General features: G+C 41.6%; 1 protein-coding gene across 2 annotated transcripts in view; it reads left to right on the top strand.

Moving 5' to 3' along the window:
• The first annotated feature begins 4,007 nt into the window (after nucleotides 1-4,007).
• Btaf1 (B-TFIID TATA-box binding protein associated factor 1) overlaps nucleotides 4,008-25,672 on the top strand; it is a 94,736-nt gene continuing 73,071 nt past the window's right edge. For both annotated transcript variants that reach the window (XM_057777644.1, XM_057777645.1), the window contains exons 1-2: nucleotides 4,008-4,290; nucleotides 23,491-23,614. In XM_057777644.1, coding sequence (XP_057633627.1) covers nucleotides 4,277-4,290; nucleotides 23,491-23,614 — 138 coding nt within the window. In that variant the 5' untranslated portion in view covers nucleotides 4,008-4,276. The remainder of the gene's footprint in view (nucleotides 4,291-23,490; nucleotides 23,615-25,672) is intronic.

Genomic DNA, 25,672 nt, shown 5'->3' with positions numbered 1-25,672 from the left:
TATGCAGCCTTTGCTGGCCTGGAACCTGCTATATAGACCAGGCTGGTCTTGAACTCACAGACCTTCTTCTGCCTCGAGTGCTGGGATTAAAACACTTTAAATGTTCTTTCTTAAAAACACATTTATATGTTTGTGTGTAGGGGTGTGAGTACCATGTCACATGCGTGACCGTCAGAGGACAACTTGCAGGAGTTGGTGCTCTATTTCCACTGTGTGGGTCCCAGGGGTTGAACTCAGGCTAAGCTTGGTGGCAAGTGCCCTTACTCACCGAGCCAGCTTTCCAGCCCTCAGTTAACATTCCTGTAGGGATCATCTCCAGCAAAAGAGTGTGTTTCTACAGCCATTATCTTTAACTTGGGGATTCATGGATCCTCAAGAAATGAGGTCTATTAGTACCATGCTTTTAAAAGTCAGTGTACCACAACTATAAATATATTTGATTAAAGAGCATTGTCCTCGAAGCTGCTGGGGTGTGGCATCATAAAAGTTATATGTACTAGATTACTTTTCAAACCCCAAATCTGTAACTTAGACAACCATCTTACTAAATTGTTAAGATACAGAAATAAAGTAAGCAGCTCAAGGTCATGTTATTAACAAAAGGAAAAATCAGGGATGGGGTTTAGCTCAGTGCTGCAGTATGTGCCCAGCCCTGAGTTCCATCACCACCACTGCACAAAGCACCAAAGGTCAACGTGTTAATAGTTTTGAGTGCTCATTATGTAGTCATTTGGGTAAATGTTTGCGTTCTCATTTAGTCTCCACGTCTGAGTCCACTGCTTTCCTCACATCCCAGATGCTGAGCTGAAGCTCAGGGAGACTGAAAGACTTCTTTGGGCACGGAACAGTCAAGTGTGATGAGAAAAGACTTGGCCAGCCTCATCTACATAGCGATACAGGACAGCCAGGGCTACACAGGCCTGTCTTGGAAAAAGTCAAAACAGAGGGCTGGAGGGATGGCTCAGAGGTTAAGAGCTCTGATTGCTCTTCCTGTGGTCCTGAATTCAATTCCCAGCAACCACATGGTGGCTCACAACCATCTGTAATGATATCTGGTGTCCTCTTCTGTCATGCGGGTATACATGTAGGCAGAAAACGGTGTACATAATAAATAAAAATAACTTTAAAAAATATAAAGCAAAATCAAAAAAGAAAGAAGTCAGTCAGTCCTATATGAAAATATTTGACCATTTGACGATTACATTATCCTTACATGTTGAAGGGGTTGGAAACATTACTCAGTAGTTAAGAGTACACACTACTCTTCCAGAGGACCTGAGTTTGATTCTCAGGAGGCTCCCAACCATCTGTAACTTCAGCTCCAGGAGGATTAGATACTCTGGCCTCTGTGGGCATCTGCCACACAAACATAATTGAAAAAAAACCCAAGTTGATAACAATAGTCCTTTCCTCTCTTTGAAGCTTAATTTACACTACAGAGCTGTGTATCTTTGATATTAAAGATTCTTAAAAATGTAAATCAGGGGGTTGGGGATTTAGCTCAGTGGTAGAGCAATTGCCTAGCAAGCACAAGGCCCTGGGTTCAGTCCTCAGCTCTGGGGGCAAAAATAACCAGAGTAAATAAAGTTGTTACCTAGCTGTGACGCATGGGAAAAAAGAATGTATATCAGGGCAAGGTGGTGGTGGCGCATGCCTTTAATCCCAGCACTCAGGAGGCAGAGGCAGGATCTCTGAGTTCGAGGCCAGCCTGGTCTACAGAGGGAGTTCCAGAACAGCCAGGGTTGTTGCTGTCACACAGAGAAACCCTGTATCGAAAACCAGAAGAAAAAGAAAAAAAAGAAACCAAACTTCTTTTACAGTCCGAGGGTTAAAGTTAGTGATAAAGCAGTGGCCAAGCTCTTGTGAGGTTTCTGAGTTCTAGCCCCAGCACCATCAAACAACAAACTGGAAACACATCACATTATATAAAGCCTGTAATTGTAAGAGATGATGAGAGCCACCTCCACAGCTCTTCAGCGGGTACTTGCTTTATTTCTTCCCATTCATATCTACTGTGTAGTTCACCGAGTTCTTGTGAGTTTTTCTAGATACATGACCTCATTTTATTTTCACAGCCTTCTAGAGTGCTTCTCATCTCACAGATGACAAACAGACTCAGGGATTGAGACATAACTTTGAACAAGGTGATGAGAAGCCGATGGGCATGTTTTATAAGCGGAGGGCTGACACGACAGGTGCCTTTTGAAGATTAATCTGTCAGGGGCCCATAAACTGGGCTTGCCGAAACTAGAGAAATACTAGTTTGACTGCCGGCACAAAATGTACATTTTGTTGTTTTAAAAAAGGAACTTAAACTGTATCCGAAGAGCCCTCCTACAGGGTTTCTGAGATTATTTTTCTTTGTGTAACAATATTTTGTATCAATTTCTATTTTTCACTTTTATACATAGCAATCAGATGACTGAGGTTTTCGAGGCAGGGGAATTATGAGTTGCAGGGAAGCCTGAGCTACATAATGAGTCCTAGGCCAGCTCAATTTAAAAAGGGGAAGCTGCTTCAAGCAAGCAAATAAACCAAATCGATCTTTTATATAAACAGAAGTCTTTGCAAATCCTAATAGCGCTCCAGAAGCAGAGGTAGGTGAATACAAAGTCAGTCTGATTTAAACAGTGAGTTCCAGTACAGCTACCTAGGGAGACCCTACCTCAAAACAACAAACAAAAGCCTGGGGCAGTGGCCCAGGCCTTTAACCCTAGCATTTGGGAGGCAGAGGCAGGCAGATCTTTGTGAGTTCTAGGTCAGCCTGGTCTACAGAGCTAGTTACAGGATGGCCAGGACTACGCAGAGACCCAGGTCTCGAAAAACCAACCAATCAAACAACAAACAAAAACACGACAAAAACGTTAAGGTCCTAATAAATTTTAAGTGTAAAGAAATCCAAGATGCTGGACATAGTGATGCACGCCCTTAATTCCAGCATTTGGGAGGCAGAGACAAAGGAATCTGTGAGTTCAAGGCAGGACAGTCAGGGCTATGTAGTGAAAGAAACCTTGTCTTAAAAAAAAAAAAAAAAAAGGAGGGAGGAAGGAAGGAAAAAGAAAAAAAATCCAAAACTCCCATCCTCAAATTGAAACCCACTGAACTAGATTCCTGGATCTCTAGCCTTTAACACGTCAGGCGTCCTAAGGCCAGGCATTTTGTAAGGTATGGAGGTTACAGCGATGAAGAGACTTCTCTCCCTACTCTGATAGTTCACATTTGGATGAGATGAAAACTGAAGCAAGGTGATTTCTGAGACTCCGGGTTTAATAAAGGAAGAGGCAGGGCGGTGCTCGCTGTTACCCGCTCTCTCTGCAGTAAAGGCCGGCGGCCCCTATATAAACAGTACATTTTAAGGTGGCAAGAGGCCATAGGAGGCAACAGGAGTGTTTAGTAGTAAAAGGAAAGAAGGGAGAGCGGGAGGAAAAGAGGGGAAGCAGGCCTGGTAAAACCCTAGGCAGTCTCTTCGGCAGTTATGCGGAGCTTTGGCAAACAATGGCACACACTTGAGCCTCCTTCCTCGCGGAACCACTGCAGATTCTTGGCCTGGAAATCGCTATGTAGCCCAGACTGACCTCCTATTTAACAATCTGCTGCCTCAGCCTCCCGGGTACTAGGATTATAGGCGTGCACCACCCCACCCAGCCCTGTGCAGGTGCTCCTTGACTTCACCGCGCCCACAGCATCGCCATCCCGGCCCGAGTCCGTTCCCGTTTGGAATCGGCCTAGAGGGGTAGGGTCAGGAGGGAAAGCATTCAGGAAGCGACGTTTTTAGCTTCCAGAGCTCTAGCTGGGCAATCTTCTTCCTTCCCTGGGAAACACAGACCTCTTTCTACGTCTCTCCCTAACCTCAGGACAAAGAGTCCCGTCCGGATCCGCACTGCGAACCAGCTCCAGCAGCGGCCAGCCCCGCAGCCGCTCCGAGGGCAGCCCACAGCGCGCCGCCCCACGTGTCGCTGACGTTACTTCCGGCGCCCTGACGCCGGGTCCGGCGTTCCGACGTTGGCGTCAGCAGAGAGCGGGGCTGGGGGCACCGGGTTTGAAGTGGTGCGGGTCAGAGCGGCGCCGCCTCCGCCCGAGTGTAGGACCCCGGTGGCGTTGGGAGACGAGCTCGGGTGGCCGGCCCATGCCCGAAGGCCCGTGCCGGTCGCTACACGCCGCGCCGCCTGCTGCCCTGCGCCCGACGGCCTGGGCCTGCGCCGCTCTGCCCGGGAAACGAGCGCCCGAGCGGCGCGGCGTGTAGCTCCCCGGGAGTTCCGAACCGTCGGTCCCGGCCATGGCGGTCTCCAGGTGGGTGTCGCCGCCTGCCAGCTAACGGGGAGCGCGCGTGGGCAAGGCTGTCTGCTCCCGGTGCCTCAGCGCGGCCCGGGAGCGCTGCTTCTCTCTCGTCCGGACTTCCGAGTTCGCCCCACGGCCGCCGGCGCTTGGGGCTCGGGTTACCCGGAGAAATCGGCTCAAGAAGGGCTTTTTCCCCCTTAAATGTGACTCCTTGGCTCGTTCCAACTGGCTCTTTCTTTCTTTCTTTCTTTCTTTCTTTCTTTCTTTCTTTCTTTCTTTCTTTTTTTCTCTTCACCACGTTTTTCTTTGGTTTCTCTTCCCTCTTTGAATTGTAGGCGAGTCTCTTTTCTTTCTTAGTATCTAAGTCTGATCCCTAACCACCATTTGACGGCAAAACTTGGTGGTAAACTGCCGAAGGAAGCGGAGGTTGAAATACTGTTATCTAAGAGACCATCTGGTTATACTAAATTTAAAAAATTAACAGCGTTAAGGGAATAGCCTTGCTCATTTTTTTCTTAAGGTATGATTCCTTCTTTTGTTCGGCAGTAAGCATTCCGTCATCAGCGTGTAGTCTTAAACTGTTTTAGCATTTACCCCCCCCCCCCAGAGATATCATAGCTTTTAAATTATTGTAAAATTTTGCCTACTGTGGAAAAGTCTAAGAAAATGATAGAAAAACTTACAAGCATTTGACTTGTATAGCTTCTGATTATAGAACAGGTTGGAAAACTTGGAAATGGTTTTGGTGTCCCGATGACATCTCGGTGTTTAGTCAGAAAGAGTTGCCAAGTTCTTTAGTTGGGGTGATGAGGTAATACTGAGAATTGAGTCCTTTCGCCATATGGACTCAAGGAGAGAAATGATGAAAAGAAACAGCTTTCCTTCATTTTTCGCAGTTAGTTGAACACATTCCTCTGAGTACGGTATGTATGTGCTGAAGTTTTCTAACAAAAGACTAACCCATCCCTCACGACTCCCTACGGAACTGATGAAATAGTGTGTGGGAGAAGCCCATGGGAGTTGAATGAAGGGGGTTGCTAGGTACCAGTAGTACGGGACATCTAATTTTTATTTCATAAGCAGACTCATCCACTCAGTGTTAAGTTTTTCAGCATCTATAAAACTGCTTTGAGAGAATTCAAGTGGCATTTCCTTTTTTCCCTGCAAGTACGGGATAACTTTATCTTATAATTTATCTTCAATGTAAATGCGTTAATATGTGCGCAAGAAATATGTTGCTACATAAACAATCTCTCTCTGTCTCTCTCTCTCTCTCTGTCTGTCTCTCTGTCTGTCTCTCTGTCTGTCTCTCTGTCTGTCTCTCTGTCTCTGTCTGTCTCTCTCTCTCTCTCTCTCTCTCTCTCTCTCTCTCTCTCTCTCTCCAGACAAGGGTCTCATGTAGCCACAAACTCAGAAGGCTTCTCTGGTTCTGGGATTAGAGCTGTGGTGTCACCTTGCCTTATCAGGCCTTTCTAGTTTAAAAGAATTGGTACTTCTTTTCTTAAAGTAGATGTATATTTGTACAGTGTTAAAAACCTTATAGAGACAAAATGGCAGTGCTCAAAAAGACTCATCTTCTTTGATTAACACTAACCTATTGACCCAAGTTTAGGACACCCAGTTTTTGAAAGTCACATTTTATAAAAACAGCTTCTGTGCTTAGCTTAGAAATACAAGTTCAAGCGAATATTTTGGAATACTTTTTTGTTTGTTTGTGGGAGATGGAGGGTACTGGACTTTTAAAAATATTTGTGATTCAATTTGAAAATCAAACTTTGTGGTTTCAGCTGTGATATGATCTCATGCACTCAGCATATGTCTGTGCTAAATAAGCTTCATTTTTTTCTTGCTGTTATTGTGGAAATGGAGGCTCATTTCAGTACTTTTAGGTAAAATAGGCAAAAAAATTTTGAGAAGTGGAAATCATATGCCAGAATCAAATTCAAAATATTTTTGCCCAATTTGTGTCAGTGTGCATAGCTGTAGAGAAACCTTATAATATTAAGGTTTTATCTAAACATTTCTAACAGGCAATAAATTTGTACTATTGTTCCTTCCTCTGTCTGGAGTTCTGGAATAATCTTTGACTTTTGATTCTTTTCTGTTCCCTCTATCCTGCCAGTCATTAAATCCAATTCTGCGCTGCCTTTCTAAACTCCTGCAGCCAGTCCTTTCTTCTGTAATTGTCACGGTCGTCTGTGATCTGTCGTCTAGTCCAAGACACCTGCAATAGTAACCCCCTCTTTTTTTTAGAATGGGTTTTCTTTTGGCTCATTTTGAAGGTAAAGTTGATCATGATGGGGAAGGCGTGTAGGATCATGAGACAGCTGGCCACACTGCATCCAGTTAGGAAGCAGAAAGGAATGCATCTCTCTCTGTTTTCTTTCTCTTTCTTTTTTTGAGATGCATTTTTTTTAAGATTTATTTATTTATTTATTTATTTATTTATTTATTTATTATGTATACAATGGTCTGCCTGCATGTGTCCTTGTAGACAGAAGTTGGCACCAGATCTTATTATTATGGTTGTGAGCCACCATATGGTTGTTGGGAGTTGAACTCAGGACCTCTAGAAGAGCAGTCAGTGCTCTTAACTACTGAGCCATCTCTCCAGCCCCTTAAATGCATTTCTTTAAAAAATATTTTTGTGTGAGTGTACATGTAGCGGGCAGAGGACACTTTTGGGAGTAAGTTTTCTCCTTTCTGCCTTGACTTCCAGGGATAGAACTCAGCTTGTGAGGCCCACTTGTCCAATGCCCTCACCTGCAGCAGCAGGTGAGGCAGCAGATTGAGCTGGTCAGCTCACAACAGCCTTTTTCCTTGTACTTGTTCCCCCGGCATCTCTAATTTATTCATCACTTCGGATGTGTTATTTGCTAATATGCAAATGTTAATGCTATTATTTTTCTACTTAAAACTTGCTAGCTTTCTGTTGTTTTAGGATAATTCCCAAATCCCCCCAAATCTTGTAGATCTCTTGGTTCTTGCTTCATGTTGCATCAAGCTCTCTGCACTTCCCTCCCTCACGTTTATCTTCTTCCTCAGAATGTTTTTATCTCCCATTCTTTATTTCTGGAACACTTATCTTCCCATCTCAGGTCTTTCTCGTTATAATCTTAGCTGTGCCCTAATGCCTACATATCACTTTGTTCAGAAAGTCTTCTTCCTGAGTTTTACTTTACTTACGCTATTCGGGGTTTATTTATTTATTTATTTATTTTTCTTTTTGGAGATTGGGTCTCAATTTAGTTAGTGCCCAAGATATCCTTACTTCAGTTTTCCATAACAGACCACAGGAATGTGCCACTTTCCCAGTGAGTGTTTCCTAGTTCCGCTAAGCTATAGGTTTTTGTTTGGTCATACTGGGGAGTGAACTCAAGAGACTTGTGAATGCCAGGCAAACACTTTACCACTGAAATACAGCTCTAACTTTGGTTTTGTGTTATAGACTCTGGATATGTACCGAGGGCTGACCAGCAACTAACTATCAGTCTGTCTCTACCTCTGGAAAGCTAGGTTTATAGGTACTAACAAGTCAGGCGTCCAGCTGCTTTTTTGTTGTTGCTGGGAAGAAAAACATTTACTTTAGTTTTGCATATTTCGTGTTTATAAGTGTATTATGAATGTTTCTAAAAGGATAACAGTTATAGTTAAAAATATTTATTAGTTTTAATTATGTTTGTGCCTGTATGTGGGGTATGTGGATGTGAATGCAGGTGACCTTGGAGGCCAGAGACATCAAATTCCTTGGACCTGCAGTTACAATTTATTGTGAGTGTATTGATATGGGTGCTGGGAATATAACTCAGGTCCTCTGGAAGAACAGGAAAGTGCTTTAAAAAAAAAGATTTATTTATTTTATGTCTGAGTGTTTCTGACAAGTACAGCTGCTTGTCAGAAGAGGGCATCAGATCTCATTATAGATGGATGTGAGTCACCTTGTGATTGCTGGAAATTGAACTCAGGACCTTTGGAAGAGCAGCCCGTGCTCTAAACTGCAGAGCCCAGTATCATGTTAAAAAATAAGTCATCAGGCTGGGTGGTGGTGGTGCATGCCTTTATTCCCTGTACTTCGGAGGCAGAGGCAGGCCATCCTGGTCTACAGAATGAGTTTCAGGGCAGGACTACACAGGGAAACCTTGTCTCTTGTCAGGTCCTCTGGAAGAACAGGAAAGTGCTTTAAAAAAAAAGATTTATTTATTTTATGTCTGAGTGCTTCTGACAAGTACAGCTGCTTGTCAGAAGAGGGCATCAGATCTCATTATAGATGGATGTGAGTCACCTTGTGATTGCTGGAAATTGAACTCAGGACCTTTGGAAGAGCAGCCCATGCTCTAAACTGCAGAGCCCAGTATCATGTTAAAAAATAAGTCATCAGGCTGGGTGGTGGTGGTGCATGCCTTTATTCCCTGTACTTCGGAGGCAGAGGCAGGCCATCCTGGTCTACAGAATGAGTTTCAGGGCAGGACTACACAGGGAAACCTTGTCTCAAAAATAACAAACAAGAAGCAGGTGGATCTCCGTGAGTTCGAGGCCAGCCTGGTCTATAAGAGCTAGTTCCAGGACATGCATCAAAACTATAGAGAAATCCTGTCTCGAAAGTCCAAAAAAACAAAACAAAGCAAACAAAAAAACCCATTGTAATAGTTTTAAATAAGTCCTGTTATGACATGACTTTTTATGATGTAAAGTGTATATAAAGTGCATATAATCTGGTTTTTCTTTTTCTTTTTTTAAACATTTATTTTTATTTTATTTTTTTTAATACTTATTTATTATGTATGCAGAGCATTCCTTCCATGTATGCCTACAGGCCAGAAGAGGGCACCAGACCCCATTACAGATGGTTGTGAGCCACCATATGGTTGCTGGGAATTGAACTCAGGACCTTTGGAAGAGCAGGCAATGCGCTTAACCTCTGAGCCATCTCTCCAGCCCCATAATCTGGTTTTTCAAGACAGGGTGTATAATTGGTTTTTCGAGACAGGGTTGTTTTTTTTTTTTTTTTGGTTTTTCGAGACAGGGTTTCTCTGTAGCTTTGGAGCCTGTTCTGGAACTCCCTTTGTAGACCAGGCTGGCCTCAAACTCACAGAGATCCGCCTGCCTCTGCCTCCCAAGTGCTGGGATTAAAGGCGTGCGCCACCACCGCCCGGCGAGACAGGGTTTCTTTATAGTTTTGGAGCCTGTCCTGAAACTCACTCTGTAGACCAGGCTGGCCTCAAACTCACAAAGATCATCCGCACTCAAGGATCTTTAATCTCACCCAAGTGCTGGGATTAAAGGTGTGTGCCACCACCGCCTGGCTTAACCCTTCATTTTGTATGGTCAAAAATTTTGATTCTGCTTACATTGTTATAAGGATTGACTTTATTGTACTTAGAATGTGTCACGTTGTGAGCTTTTGATCTCTGGATGAGGATATAAATAATTTTAAAAAAATATTTTTTATTTACATAACGTTTTGTCTGCATGTTTGCCTGCATGTCAGAAGAGGGTGCCAGATCTCATTGCAGATGGTTGTGAGCCACCATGTGAGTGCTGGGAATTGAACTCAGGACCACTGGAAGAGCAGTCATTGCTCTTAACCTCTGAGCTGTCTCTCCAGCCCCAAGGATATAAATCTTGCATAAATAACTGAGTCTTGAAGATTGCAAATGCAAGTAGAATTTGGAATTTTTTGTAAAATTCAGCAAAGTATCATTGGAAGAAAAATTCAGCAAAATATCATTGGAAGATAGTGTCTCCTTTAGGTGCTCGAAAGAGAATCTATATGTCAGAATTTTAAATAATTTAACTGTTTAACTGCTGTTGTAATGTGGAGGCTAGAAAGTCAGCTAAACTAATTACTATGTGACTTGTGACTGTCCCATAAATTTTACCACCCCTAAACCAACTCAGTACTTGTTAAGAGCTTGGGGTGTTGCTTGGAAACAGTCATACTTGCTAAATCTTTGAATTCCATCTTCTTGCTTTGTGGAAGTCTCTTCTGCTATCTATTTTACGTAGCAGGAATTAGAACAGAAAAGGCAACCTTAGTGGGTTTGTTAAGGCTTATTCACTGGTAAAGACTCTGTAACTGTTAGGTTCTGAGTTTAACATAGATTTGCTTTCTTTGAGATTGGGTCTTGCTTATGTAGCCCAGGCTAAACTCCAGTTGGTGGTCCTCTTCTCTCATCCTCCTGATGCTGGGCTTACAGGTATGTACCACCATGTTCCGCTTAATGTGGATTAGAAAATATTGTATGTGATACACACTTGCTTAAAAGGCAATTTGAGGGAGTCGGTTTCTTTTACCATGTGAGTCTGGGGATTTGAACTCAGGTTATTAGGCTTAACAGTGTCTTTAGTAGATGAGCTATATTGACAGTCCTGATACAGGTTTTTAAAAAAAGGATTGTTTTTGGTGTGGTTGCCTGTTTATTCCATAACTGACTGAGTTTACTGTTGTACATTAATATTTTCCTATTAGCCAGGCAAGTTTTTTTCTTTATTATGTCATTTCAGAAATGTACTATATATTATTTTTCTCAAATTTACACATAAAAAGTAATGTCTAAAGTATTTTGACAACGTTGAGAATTTATTTTAGAAGCTCTCCTCCCTATCCCCGCAAATATATGAATTGTAGGTAATATAACCAGAAAAGATTCAGGGAGGAAAAATGTCTCTTAAATTGTTATATACAAACTGAACTTTTGTTCTCACTACACTGCTGATACTTGAGAGAAACATGGTTTTTACAGGCCTGCTCTACAAGTAAGAGGAAGTGGTACTGCCCACCCCCACCCCCATGGTCTTGTAGCCTTCTGAGTCTGCTTTCTCAGTACTGAGCTTACATGCTGACAAAAGGAAGTTCCTTGATGTGGGAAAGTGCTAAGGACAGGGGAAATAATTACTTATATGGGTCAATTCCAGTATGCTGTGCCTGATACTCCGCCTCCCTTGCCATTAATTTTAGCCTTTATAAGATTGACAGGGAGCTGGGCGGTACTGGTACACTTATTTAATCCCAGCACTTGGGAGGCAGGCAGATCTCTGAGTTTGAAGCCAGCCTGGTGTACAGAATGAGTTCCAGGACAGCTAGGGCTACAGGACTATACAGAGAAACCCTGTCTTGAAAAACCAATAAAAAAAAAAAAAAAAGAAAAGAAAGAAAAAAAGAGTGGCAGGAAGTATTACTGTAAATTACATTTTTAAAAATATTTCATTCTTTAGAAAATTCAGAGATAATCAGGAAAAAGTAGAGGAGGCATTATAGAAGACTTTCCATTTCACTGTGATAAATTTCAACCTGTTGATTTGGTTTCTCAAAGTACACTTACAAAGTTTGCTTTAATTTATTGTGTTGGATATTATGCACAGTAGGCAAGTCCCCTACCACTGACCTACACTCCCAGCTAGGTTCTTGTTTTTAACTGTGGTACTACAGCAAAATGCACTTCAGCCATTTCAAAGGATGTAGTTTCATATTATTTGAAATCACATGTATTTATGCCAAATATTCTAGCTTACTATTTTTGATCTTTAAGATAAAGTCATGAAAGACTATTAAGTTGTTGGATAGGGGTGGAGTATAGGAAAATGGCTCACCCGTTTAGTCCTATTTATGGACTGCTTCTGTGTCTTCTGTGTTCTAGGGACTAGAATTAGAACAGAACCAAAGCATTTTCCGCCTGTGCTTGCACCTGACTGTGGTTTCTCATCTTCCTGCTCATTATGAGTGTGCTACATGGCATCTTAAAGTTAATCTGCTTTCTTGTTTAGGAAGAAACGTCAACATGGTTTTATGTTGCTCTCAGTAGGAACTAGAAGATAGTCCATTTTAAAACAATAGAGAACTTGGAAAATAACTTGATACAAGGTACTTGGTGTAGCAGACCAGCCTTCCTCCACCCCACTCCCACCCCAGGTTTCTCTGTGTAACAGCACTAGCTGTCCAGACTGGCCTCGAACTCCCAGAGATTTGCCTGCCTTTGCCTTCCAAGTGCTGAGAATTAAAGGCGTACGACATCACTGCCCGGCTTATTCTCTTTATTTCTTAAATAGCACAGGCACTACGTTAAATTTTACTGTATTTAATTACATGTGGAAAAAAATAGCATATGCCCTTAATCCTAGCACTCAGGAGGCAGAAACAGGTGGATCTCTGTGAGTTCAAGGCCAGCCTGGTCCACCGAGCTAGTTCCAGTATAGCCAGGGTTACACAGTGAAATCCTGTCTCCAAAAAAACAAAACAACAACAAAAACCCAAAACCCACAAAAGCACTCAATTGGACAAACTTGACTGACCATTGTTTCTTTTTTAAAAAGATTTATTTTGCTAATGTGTAGTCCTCTCTCTGTCTTTGTCTCTGTGCAGTGGCTGTAGAGACTAGATGAAGGGCATTACATCCCTGGAATGGTGTTACAGGTGGTCATGATCTGCCCACTGTGTGGGAGCTGTCAGATGGTTGCTGGAGCCAAACCCAGGTCCACTGCAAAAGCAGCCAGTGCTCTTAACTGCTGAGCCAGCTTTCCAACACCATTACTGGAGCATTGTGTTTTATTTTATGGCTTTTTGTGTCCTGGGATAACCTATAGTCCTGCTAGTGCTAGTCACTCTTAACTGAGTTTACATTACCACTTTTGTGAGCTGTCTTGTCAATTGTCCTTCCCCAGTTTTTCAGAGATTAAAGTCTTAAGAATTCCAGTGAGGTTTTTTCTTTTCTTTTCAGGTAGGCATAGAGTAGAAAATGTAACTTTTGTTGTTGTTGTTGTTGTTGTTAAAAGTTGTAATCTGGTGCATGTTATAGTTTAAAAATGTACAAGATTTCTTTGTCTTTTTAATAGTTTAACTGTTATAATTTATATTGCCAACCTCTAGAGAGGAGAGAGGTTACATTGTAGTTACTTGCAGAACTTCCACAAACATCCATATACCCTTTCCTCTTTTAAGGCAATTTTTAGGACATTTGTTTGAAATCAGTTTGATGAAACAAAAATGAATCATGTCTTTTGTATTACTTTTTTTGAATTGAAAGCAGGCTAGATTTCATAGAATCAGTTGATTTCACAACTAGTGAATATTGTCAAATATAATTACCTTATTTTAAAAAAGATTTGTTATTTTTTACATGTATATGTGTATGTCTGAGTATATAAGTTACTCTCATGTGTGCAGTGTCCATGGAGGCCAGAAGAGTTTCAGTTAGTTGGCCACTTAACATGTGTGCTGAGAACTGAACTTAGAATCTCTGCAAGTCCGGTAAATGCTCATAGTCTGAAATACCTTAAGTTTTGTCTAAATTGCTCTGTAGTCTCTGATACTTTCTATTCAACTTGGCATTTGTTATTTGTTTCTTCCATCTGTTATCCTTTTGAAAATTAAGATAAGATAGGATTTTACTACTAGCTCTTGCTGACCTAGAACTCACTGTGTAGATGAGGTAGGTCTTTAGCTCACAGAGATCTGCCTGCTTCTGCCTCCTTAATCCTAGTACTCTGGAGGCTGAGACAGGATGATCTCAAGTACTAAGCCAACTTGAACTATATATTGAGACCTTGCCTTAAAAACAAACAATGGAGCCGGGAGATGGTTGTGCATCCCTTTAATCCTAGCATTTGGGAGGCAGAGACAGGTGGATCTGCAAGTTCAAGGCCAGCCTGGTCTACAGAGCAAGGACAGCCAGACTCACAGAAAAACCCTGTCTTGAAACCCCCCTTCTCCAAATACGACAAGAAAAACAGACAGTGGTGGAGATGCCCAGGAGTTAAAAGCACTAGGTGCTCTTACCTGAGTTGGATTCCTAGTACTCACATGGGGGCAGTCAACCATCTGTAAACTCCAGTTCTAGGGGAACTGACACCCTTTTCTTGCTTCCACTGGCACCACACACACATGATACATAGACATATATAAAAGCAAAACACCTATACATATAAATTAACAATATAACAAACATCACCTCTTATTTGGGGGAGGTATGCTTAGAGAAGAAGGAAGGGGAAGGGAAGAAAAGTACTACATTTCAAACTCTTGCCCTTCTTTACTTTCTCTTTTCTCTTGATATCTAGCCTCCCTCATCAAGGGTTGTGCATGCCATCTAACATAATACTGATTTTATCTCTGGTGTTTCCCCCATCACCTCTACCAGCTTGCACTCATTGCTGTGGTCTGACTCTGATGAGTACCCTACTTGTCTCATTCCTGGCTACCCTAGATTAACAGGTCAGACTGCCTTGTTGTTAGATCCTTGTCTGTTCATTCCTTTGTTTTTTCTTTTTTGTGCTCTCTAATTTGCTGTCTGAAATGAGGGATAGTAGCATGAATAATAAAAATCCAGAGACAGATATTGGGGTTCAAGCTGAAGATTGGAGATGCAAAGCAGCCAACCACTAGAGAGACCTTTTACTTCTACCAAACCTTCAGGTCAAAAGATCCAGTCTACACAAATCCTCAGACTCCCCACTCCAGTGAGTTCCTGTCTCTTCCCCTTTATGTTTCTCTCTGCCCAGCTATATCATTCCTGTCTCTACCTCCCTAGTGCTTGGATTAAAGATGTGTGACTCCCAAACACTGGGATTAAAGGTGTGAGCTGTCACCACCTGGATCTGTTTCTGGATCAGCTCTTGTGTAGCTCAGGGTAGCCTTGAATTCACAGAGATCCATCTGTCTCTTGTCTCTATCTCCTGAGTGCTGGGATTAAACATGTGTGCCCCTACTGCCTACCTGGCCTGTATGGCTGACTAGTATGGCTGCCTTGCCCTCTTATCTTGAGGCAAGCTTTATTTATTAAAACACAAATAATATACCACTATAAGAAATTGAGGCCGGGCGGTGGTGGCGCACGCCTTTAATCCCAGCACTCGGGGGGCAGAGGCAGGCGGATCTCTGTGAGTTCGAGACCAGCCTGGTCTACAAGAGCTAGTTCCAGGACAGGCTCCAAAACCACAGAGAAACCCTGTCTCGAAAAACCAAAAAAAGAAAAAAAAAAAAAATTGAGAACTCAAAAGTGCTTTGGTCAAGAAGATTAGAGAAGCATTCTTGTGTGTTATTCTTCTAGTCAAGGACGCAATTTTGGTTATTACTACAGTGGAAGAAATAAAGAGTAAAGCTGGAATTGAAGGAGACAGTGATCGCAAAGCAGTTGTCTGATAGATGAGCAGAGATGTGACTTGGCATTGGGATAAAGGCTCCGCAGGAAGGAGGGGCAGGACCTTTGTGGGATAGATAGGGTCAGCATTGCATTAGAGAGGTATCAAAAGATGTTTGTGTAGGAGAATGGTGAACAGAGGACAATCCCTCAGGTTAGTACTTGCTTCTTTTTTTTTTTTTTTTTTTTTTTTTTTTTTTGATTTTTTGAGACAAAGTTTCTCTATAACATCTCTGGCTACCTGGAACTCAGACCAGGCTGATCTCAAACTCACAGACATATGCCTGCCTCTGCCTCCTGAGTGCTTGGATTAAAGGAGTGAGCCACCACTACGAGACACTTCTACTTTTTTTGGAGGCAGGGTGTCTTGTCATCTTCTCCACCCCTGTTTTGTAAACCAGGGTGACTGGCTGTGAACTTCCCAGGATATGCACTGCTCCATCTATCTGGTCGTGGTGTTTTATGACAACAATAAAAGCAAGCTAATACGGAAGTTTACTGGTGAACCAAGACACTATCATGGTTCTGTAACACAGGTTGGGTTTGAACTCAAGATTATAGTCTTCAAACCCAGTTTAGAAGACGTGGTTAATACTGTGGGAATAGTTCAGTTGGTCGAGTGCTTGAATGCATAAAATCTCACAAAGGCATGGTGGCACACACCTGTAATCCTACCTAGCCCTTGGGAGGTGGAGGTAGAACAATTAGGATTTAATGGCCAGCCTTAGCTGCATCAAGAGTTCAAGACAAATCCAGGCTACATGAGGAACCTTGTAGCATGAATTCTAATTGGTCTTAAGAAGTAAAGCCTGGAGTCAGATATTACGTGGTGAAAGCTGAAGTATCAGAGAAGCAGAGCTGCCAGCCACTAAAGAGACCTTTTACTTCTACCAGTGTTCAGTCCGAAGTGAAGATCCTGTCCTTAGACTGCCCTGAGCTCTTGTCTCCTCCTGCCTTATATTCCTCTCTCCAACCAGCCACATCACTCCTGTCTCCATCTCCGTAGTTTTGGGATTAAAGGTGTGGGATCACACCTTTGTGTGAGCTGTGTTTCTCTTTTATACAGATTCAATCTTGTGTAGCCCAGGGTGGCCTTCAACTCACAGAGATCCGTCTGCCTCTGTCTCCCAAGTCCTGGGATTAAAGGTGTGTGCCACTACCCCCTGGCCTCCATGGCTAACTAGTGGCTTAGCTCTGCACTTTGATCTTCAGGCAAACTTTTATTTGTTAGATTACAAACAAAATATCACTACTTTGTTTGTACTGGTTGTAAACAAATAATAGTGTGGAGTTTCCTGAAAGAGAAACTGGTGAAATGAGCAATCAAAGATGGTGTGAGTTCTGAAGGTTCATAGAAAGAGTGGTATGAATAGAAGGTGAAGTAAAGAAGTACTTGGTGACTACAAAGTAATCCAAACTTGAGAAGGAAAGGATTCAAGAAGGAATACTTGCTGGTATCAAAAGCCATAGAAGAGTCAAGAAAATTTGAATTTATAAGAATGCTATTATATTTGGAGCTTAAGGGTTCCTTGGTGACCTACACATGTGATACTTCTGTCTTTTATAATTCAGGTTATCCAGAATTAAATTTCACAAGTTCAGAAAAAAATGGTGTGTATACATGTGTGTGCACATTTGTTTGGAGGCCTAATGACAGTCTTGTGACATCCCTAATAGCTATCTAGTTTTTGGAGACAGTCTCTCACTGGCCTGAAACTCCCTGATTAGAATAAGGTTGGCTGGTCATCGAGCCTCGAGGACCCACCTGTCTCTGCCTTCCCAGAACTAGGATTTCAAGTGTGCTGTACAATGCTTGCCTTTTTAAATGTGGGGTGCGGGGTGTGCATTCAGGTCCTCATGCTTGGGCAAGGCAACCACTTTGCTGACTGAGTTGTTTCACCAGCCCCAGGAATAAATGTATTTGATATTTAAGCACTTGCTGAAGATGTTTGTTATTATAGAAAATAGAGATCAAGAGATCTTTGCATAGTTAGTGGGAGGTAGAGAGAAAGGATTGATGAGACAGGTATTGGGGAAATGGTAATTGGGGTTAGAAAAGTAATGGTATCAAGACATGGTCTTATAAATAGGCTAGTAGTAGGCATTCCTTAGAGTGTATTTTGCTGTATATGGACTTACAAATAGATTGGTAATGGCTCTTTAGAGTGTTTATTTTTCACCTAGCCTTGCTTTTGGTCATATAAAAAAACTGCAGAAATTAAATTTTAGAGTGTTGAAGTTTTTCCAGAGGCACAATTTAACAAATTGGCATCACATAAATGAAAGATATCACAAACAATGGTCTCGAAAAACCAAAAAAAAATAAAAATAAAAATAAAAAAATAAAAAACTTTTGATATATAGATATCAGTGGTTAAAAAATATAAAAAACTTTTGTAAGAATGTTAGACTGTCAAATATATACACAATCTAGTTCTATTCTCCAAAATAAGAGGAGCCTAAGTAAAATTTTAGGTGAGTCTGGCAGTCTTCCAACAAATGGACAGACGTTGGGTAGTGGTGGCACACCTTTAATCTCAGCACTCAGGAAGCAGAGGCAGGCAGATCTGTGAGTTTGAGGCCAGCTGGTCTACAGAGTGAGTTCTAGGACAGCCAGGGCTATGCAGAGAAACCCTGCCTAGGGAGTAGAGTGAGGGAGTGAGGGGAGGGTGTGTGGGGGTGGGGACCACCGACAACAACAAAACCAACAAATGACAGTAAGATTTTGAATTTAGGAAGGTCTTTTAACTTCAGTCTATTTCTTTTTGTGGGTGGGGGTATTTTTCCAAATGAGTCCTCAGTGGATGTGGATTACACAGATTGTAGGAGAGCGTGTCCGTGATATTTTATTTTATTTTTTAAATATTTATTTATATATTATGTATACAATATTCTGTCTACATGTACGCCTGCAGGCCAGAAGAGGGCACCAGACCTCATTACAGATGGTTGTGAGCCACCATGTGGTTGCTGGGAATTGAACTCAGGACCTTTGGAAGAGCAGGCAATGCTCTTAACCACAGCCATCTCTCCAGCCCCGTGATATTTTAAAGAATACAAATATAGCCAGGTGTTGGTGGCACACACTTAATCCCAGCTCTTGGGAGGCAGAGGTGGGTGGATCTCTGTGAGTTTGAGGCCAGCCTGGTCTACAGAGCAAGTTCCAGGACAGGCTCCAAAGCTACACAGAGAAAACCTGTTTCAGGAAAACAAAACAAAAACAGCAAAAAGAATACAAATATAAATATCTGTGGTGTAGATTTGATCTTCAGCTCTTTGTGTTAGTATGTATGTATATTGTTGTGTGGCATGCATGCTTGCAGAGGCCATAGGAGACTGTCAGGTGTCCTGTTCTGTCATTCACCACCTATTCTCTTGGGCCAGGGTCTTATTGAGTCATGAGCTAGGTCAGTAGACAACGAGCCTCAGCAACCCGGCCTGTCACTGACTCCCACAGCCCTGGAATTACAGGGGGCATGCATGGCCATGCCCAACTTTTTACAAATGTGGGCACTAGAGATTTGAGTCAGCCTTCATGTTTGTCCAACAGTGTGCTATCTCCCAGCTCCTTTAATTATTTCTTTATAATAAAAATTATTTGAATAATTAATTTTTGGCGATTATGCCTTCTATAAAAGATTTAAAATGCGTATCTGGCCCAAGTGAGGCTGCAGTTTCTTAAATACTTTAAGTAGAAGGTTAAGTTTAGTTGAGTCAGGGTGGTGGTGGCGCACGCCTTTAATCCCAGCACTCGGGGAGTCAGAGGCAGGTGAATCCCTGTGAGATTGAGGCCAGCCTGGTCTACAAGAGCTAGTTCCAGGACAGCTAGGACTGTTACACAGGGAAACCCTGTCTCGAAAAACCAAAAAAAATAAAAATAAATAAATAAAAAAAATGAAAGAAAATAAAAAGAAGGTTAAGTTTAGTTGAATTTAACAAGAAAACTTAAAAAAATAGATCCTTGTCATGGTGTCTATTGCATGCTTAAAATTTCTTTTTAAAAACATTTATTTTGGGGGTTGCAGGGTGTACATGTGTCATGGTATGTATATAGAGATCAGGAGATAATTTGCGGGATTTAATTCTTTTCTTCAACTAAGTGGATTCTAGAGACTGAACCCAGTTCATCAGGCTTGGTGGCAGACCCTTTTACCTGCTCAGTAAGCCATCTTGTTGGTCTCCTAAAATTTTGTTAATTTTTTTTTTGTCATTGAGTTTGAGGCATTCTGGATAGCAATATGCAGATGCTTGTCATCTTCAAGGATATTTGTTGTGAAGATTCACAGAGGGTGTCCAACTCTGACATGGAATCTCATGAAAATAAGTCAGAGGGCTCAAACCTGATAACCACAAGTAAAATGGATTAAGGGAATCAGTTTATAGTGAAAGGATTTTAAGTTTGACCTCACCTTAGAACTTTTTAAGAATACTATTGGTCCTAAACAGTTTTCCTTTCTTTTGTCTCAGTCCAAACCTTTCCACCAATCCTTTAGCAAAAACCAGTGAATGAAAGGTGTGCCAGTCAGTGTTTTGTCATTGTGCCAGGTATCTGAGAGAGAGCTTTTGAGGCTAACCTGGTGTACAAGAGCTAGTTCCAGGACAGACTCCAAAGCTACAGAGAAACCATAAGCAAACAAAACAAAACAAAAAAAGTAGCTATTTTGGCTCACTGTTTCTGAAGTTACAGTCCCTGGTTGACCTATGGGAAGGCAGAATGGCTTGAGTAAAGGGTGTGGTAGTGCAGGACTACCTCACCCCAGGCAGAGCAAAGGAGAAGGGAGAAAGAGGCAGAGGCACCCTTTGAAAGACAGCCCCAGTGATCTACACCCTTCAGCTAGACCCACCTTCTGAACTTCTACTACATTCCCAAATAGCACCATATGCTGGGGAATCAAACTGCCAACACATTAGTCTGTGGAGATATTTTATATTCCACAGAGGGGTAAAGGCAAGCGTTTAGGTAGCTATGAATGAACAAAAAAATACAATCTACATGCACTGTATATGTGTAAATTAATTTTTGCATTTCTTTTGGACTTTAACTGTTTTTGTTTGTAGCTTTAATTGCCTAAACGAATTTTCTTGAGCCATATCTTCCTTACAATACCCTTAAACTAGGGCTGGAGAGATGGCTCAGTGGTTAAGCACATTGCCTGCTCTTCCAAAGGTCCTGAGTTCAATTCCCAGCAACCACATGGTGGCTCACAACCATCTGTAATGAGGTCTGGTGCCCTCTTCTGGCCTGCAGACATACACACTTACAGAATATTGTATACATAATAAATAAATAAATAAATATTTTTTTTAAAACAATGCCCTTAAACTATAAAATATAAATCATGTCTCGTTTCAGTTCTGAAATGCTGAACATTTTAATACTATTAATATTGACTAAAAAAGATATTTTAGTTATGTTTCTAACCATATATAACGATTTTGTGTTTAATATGAATATGACTTTTTTTTTCTGGGCTTTTTTTTTTTTTTTGAGACAGGGTTTTGCTGTATAACAACTCTGGCTGTCCTGGAACTCACTTTGTAGATCACGCTGGCCTCAAACTCATAGATATCAGCCCACCTCTGCCTCCTGAGTGCTGGGATCAAAGGCATGTGCTACCATCACCTGACTTTTCTTGATTTTTTTAGGCAGGGTTTCTTTCTCTATGTAGCCCTGGTTCTCCTGGAACTAGCTCTTTAGATCAGGCTGGCCTGGAACTCAACAGAGATCCTTCTGCCTCTGCTTCATGAGTGCTGGGGTTAGAATGCACCAACGCTGCCGGCAATATGAATCATATTAAAATACCATGTTTCTGTCTTACTATGTAGCCGTGGCTGACTTTGAACTCAGAGATCCACCAGCCTCTGTCTCCCTTCTGAGTGTTGGGATTAAAGGCATGTAGTGTAAAGAAATTCATCTATTTCATTTGTTCTCTAATAGTCTTTATTTCTTCAGCCTTTTCTCCTTCTCTTCCTTTTTTTTTCTTAAATAAAAGGCTTCCAGAACTTTGTAACATTTTGATTCTGTGAAACAAAGAGTCCTATAAGTATTATAAGCCTCTTAGTTTATTGATGCTTAAAGCTCATGTCTACCTTTGAGACTGTTCTCTCTTGCTCATAGACGAAATGTAAAGTTATATCCACTAGCTCTCCCCTCATGTCAGATGGGCAGTTATAACCTTGCTCATTGTTCCTGTCCATTTTGTTTAAAGTGTCCATTATGTCAAATACGAAGCCACCTTTCATAAACATGGCATTAACTTTACTTCAGTGGGTTAGTTTAGTGGCAAGGCTACTGTGTGACATGTAGGTCAGCTGGGTAGTTGTGACTTTGTCCACCTTCACTTCTTACCATCTATAGTGGTTTTATTGCACACCTTGTTTATAAGTAGCTGAACTAGGGTTTGGATTTGTATCGTATCCATACAAGTTACAAACTCAGGAATATATTAATTGCCATGTTTATCACCTCTGCGCAGGTGACTCTTACCAACTCTCGTCTGACATCAGCTGTGTATGCCAACTGTTGTTCTCTGTTCTCCTAGCTATTCTTTCCCTGCCACCAGTGAGCTCGCCATCTTCTCTTGTGTTTCACCTGCCTTTCTAATTTCTTTCAGTGATATCTTTTTTCTTTTTAGGGAGTAGGATGGGATGGGGAGTTGTGGCAGAGTCTTAATATGTAGCCCAAGCTGGTCTTGAACTCAGTTGTAACCCAGGCTGGTCTCACCCAAACTAATCATTCTGCGTCATTTTCCTAAGTGCTGGGATTATAAGCATGTGCCACAAAGCCTTACTTGATATCTTTATTTCTAAGATTCAGAATCTCATAGTTCTTCCCACACCCATGATGTTTTGCTTAATTACCACACTATGTATGTTTTGTTACTATGTATTTCTTCTGTATCATGACTGTTAGCTTCTTTGTGTTTCTGTTTGGATTATGGTTTAGTTGTCTACAAAGCGTCCCACGACTGCCAGATCATTCTTTCTAATGCATAACTCCACTTACACTTGGTGTGCCCTATCTACTCTCTTCTGCTTGTCTCCTTTCCCCTTTCTTTTTATGTAGTCCAGGCTGGCTTTAAATCCACAGTCATCCTATTCCAGCCTTCTGAGTACTGAGATAATTGTGTACCACTATGCCCTGCTGGGCCCATCATTCCCTCCCTCCTTCCCTCCCTCCCTCCTTCCCTCCCTCCCTCCTTCCCTCCTTCCCTCCTTCCCTCCTTCCCTCCTTCCCTCCTTCCCTCCTTCCCTCCTTCCCTCCTTCCCTCCCTCCCTCCCTCCCTCCCTCCCTCCCTCCCTCCCTCCCTCCCTCCCTCCCTATCATTGCCTGCCTTCCTTCCTTCCTCTCTTCTTCTCTTTTTCATTATTTTATTATTTAGACAAGGTCTTCCTATGAAGTTCTGGCTGGTGGGAACACTTTATGTAGACTAGGCTGGCCTCAAACTTATAACCTGCCTCTGCCTTCCTCCGGAGCTAGGAGTTGTACCTGATCATCCTGTTTTCTTTTTACCCTGAATTATAACCAAGCCATATTATTTGCTTTGCAAATTGCATTCGTTTTTTTTTTGTTTGTTTGTTTTTTGTTTTTTGTTTATTGCTGTCTCTTCTTAAATTTCATTTATTTATGTATTTTTGAGACAGGGTCTTCTCTGTCTCCCAGACTGGACTAGAACTCACTATATAGCCTAGGTTGGCCTTGGATTTGTGACAGTTTTGCCTCAGCTTTCCTAATGCTGGGATTATAGGCGTGAGCCACCACCCCCAGTTTATTGCTGGCTCCTGTTCCTTCTTCCTTATAGCCATGGCACAGATCTTTTATATCTATTTTTATTTATCTTTTAATTTTTGAGACAAGGTTTTGCGTAGCCCAGATTGGCCTTGAATTTGCTCTGTAGCTGTGGCTGTCCTTGAATTCTCAATATTTCTGCTTCTTCTCAGGTAATGGGATTATAGGTACATGCCACCATGCCTGGCTCCCAGCATAGCTCTTTGTTCAGGGGTCTTGAATACATTTTCTGCCTCAAACTTATGAGGAAACACATCCAGAATAACTGTTATCTTTTTGATCTTGTTATAGACTCGATCGTCTTTTTATCCTACTGGATACTGGTACTACTCCAGTTACAAGAAAAGCTGCTGCACAGCAGCTTGGAGAAGTAGTGAAGCTTCATCCTCATGAACTAAATAATTTGTTATCTAAGGTAAGAACTTATTGTTTTCTTAATGTAATGCAAGTATCAAGACTTGTCCATGGGTAGAGAAACAACAGAACAGGTAAAATCACCCTAAGTAACCTGGTGTTCTCTGAATTCCATTAAATATCTTTAGTTCTTCAAATAGTTTTTCAAAGTTGCTATTTGTTTGAAAGATAAAAGTATTTAAATCAATTTTAATTGTTTAAGAGATCTGTCAATATTGAACCTTTTGCTTGTGTAACAAACTTGAATCTGACCCAATTTGGTAATGGACTAAGTTGTTAATCTGGTTTGTTAGCAGTCTAACTTGTTCTTAATGGCAAATAATTATATGATAGTTGGTAGTTTTCAAAAGCTTATGGGAATGCTTGAATATGTAAGACGCTAGTTGAGCTGTTTGGGATGGGAAATTTTTGCTTTGATGGGTCAGTGTTTCTGTAATCCTAGTACATGTCTTTTCCTATGTATTTTTGCTTAACTGTGGATATGTCGCAGTGCACCTATACATCACTATTTGACAAAGGCATTCAGAGTAAAGTGGTAATACTTCGGGATGGTGGCAGCAGGGAGGTGGCAGGAGTTAGAGTAGTGGTTTTTAACCTGTGGGTTGTGACCCTGTCAGGGGTTCACAAATCAGATTATCCTGCACATCACATATTTGCGATTCATAAACAGTAGCAAAATTACAGTTAGAAAGTAGCAATGAAGTAATTTTATGGTTGGGGGCAGTCACCACAACATGAGGAACTGTGTTATAGGGCCACAGCGTTAGGAAGGTCAAGAACCACTGAGAAGTGGACAGGGTGAGGGCATATTGATTGCCTAGACATTGGAAACCCTGAGATAGTCTAGTGACTAATAGACTCTAGTCTAACCCTCTCCTTTCATTCTGACTTGTCTCCCTGATGCATAGGAGTCAGTTATAAGTCTCCTTCAACACATACTGTATATGTATTGTGTGATTGGTGCCATAAGCGCTAATAGTATCAGATACTATCTGGAATTCTTAACCAAGGTGTAGATGGAGAGACAGATTTGTTACCTATAGGTCCCACATTCTCAGAATGGAAAAGGTTACATATTAGGCATTATTATACTCATCTGTAAGTTGAGTGGAGAGGCATATGTATTTCTTTTCTTTTTTCTTTTTTTTTTTTTAAGATTTATTTATTTTACAGTGTTCTGGCATGGAGGACACCAGATCTCATTACAGATGGTTGTGAGCCATCATGTGGTTGCTGGGAATTGAACTCAGGACCTCTGGAAGAGCAGCCTGTGCTCTTAACCTCTGAGCCATCTCTCCAGCCCCCAGTATTTCTTATTATTACAAGAGAAGAAATGGAAAACTGCCTTCCAAGGTCTTTTTCTCCTTTTTGGTTTTTTTGAAATAGGGTTTCGCTGGTGTAGCTCTGGTTGTTCTGGAACTTGCTCTGTAGATCAGGCTGGCCTTGAAGTCACAGGGGTCTGCCTGCCTCTGCCTCCAGAGTGCTGGGATTAAAGATGTTTGCCACCACTGCCCCAGCATCTTAATTTTAAAATGTTTTTTATACGACAGAAGGACATCATAGCCCTTTTAGCAGTTGCTGTAACACACACTCAATACTTAGTCACATGCTCAGCTTGATTTGTCTGTTTGAATATGTTGTGCAAAACAAATTGTGCTGTGTGATGTAGAATATGTGTTTGTATTGTAGTGTGCTTTATTCATTCTTCTCTATTGCGAAATGTTAGTTAATTCCGTGGCCATAATTGGACAGTACTTACACAGTGTACTGCCTCCTGTCTGCTCATCAGTCAAGGGGCATTTATGTTGTGAAAAATACCGCCGTGAAAACTTATGTACAATTTTTTTTTTTATTGTGTGGGAATGTGTTTCTTGGTGTGTTCTGTTTCTCCTCCCTCTCCCCCTTAAACAGGATTTCTCTGTGTAATAGGTCTGGCTGTTCTGGAACTTGCTATGTAGACCAGGCTGGCCTCGAACTCACAGAGATCCACATGTCTTTGCCTCTTCAGTGCTGGGATTAAAGATGTGGACCACCATGCCAGGTTTGACACTTGCTTTTC

Source organism: Chionomys nivalis, chromosome 8 (assembly GCF_950005125.1).
Source record: "Chionomys nivalis chromosome 8, mChiNiv1.1, whole genome shotgun sequence".
In the NCBI taxonomy this organism is placed as follows: Eukaryota; Metazoa; Chordata; class Mammalia; order Rodentia; family Cricetidae; genus Chionomys; species Chionomys nivalis.
The sequence above is the reverse complement of the archived record's forward strand: the minus strand, read 5'-3'. Positions and strand labels throughout refer to the sequence as shown.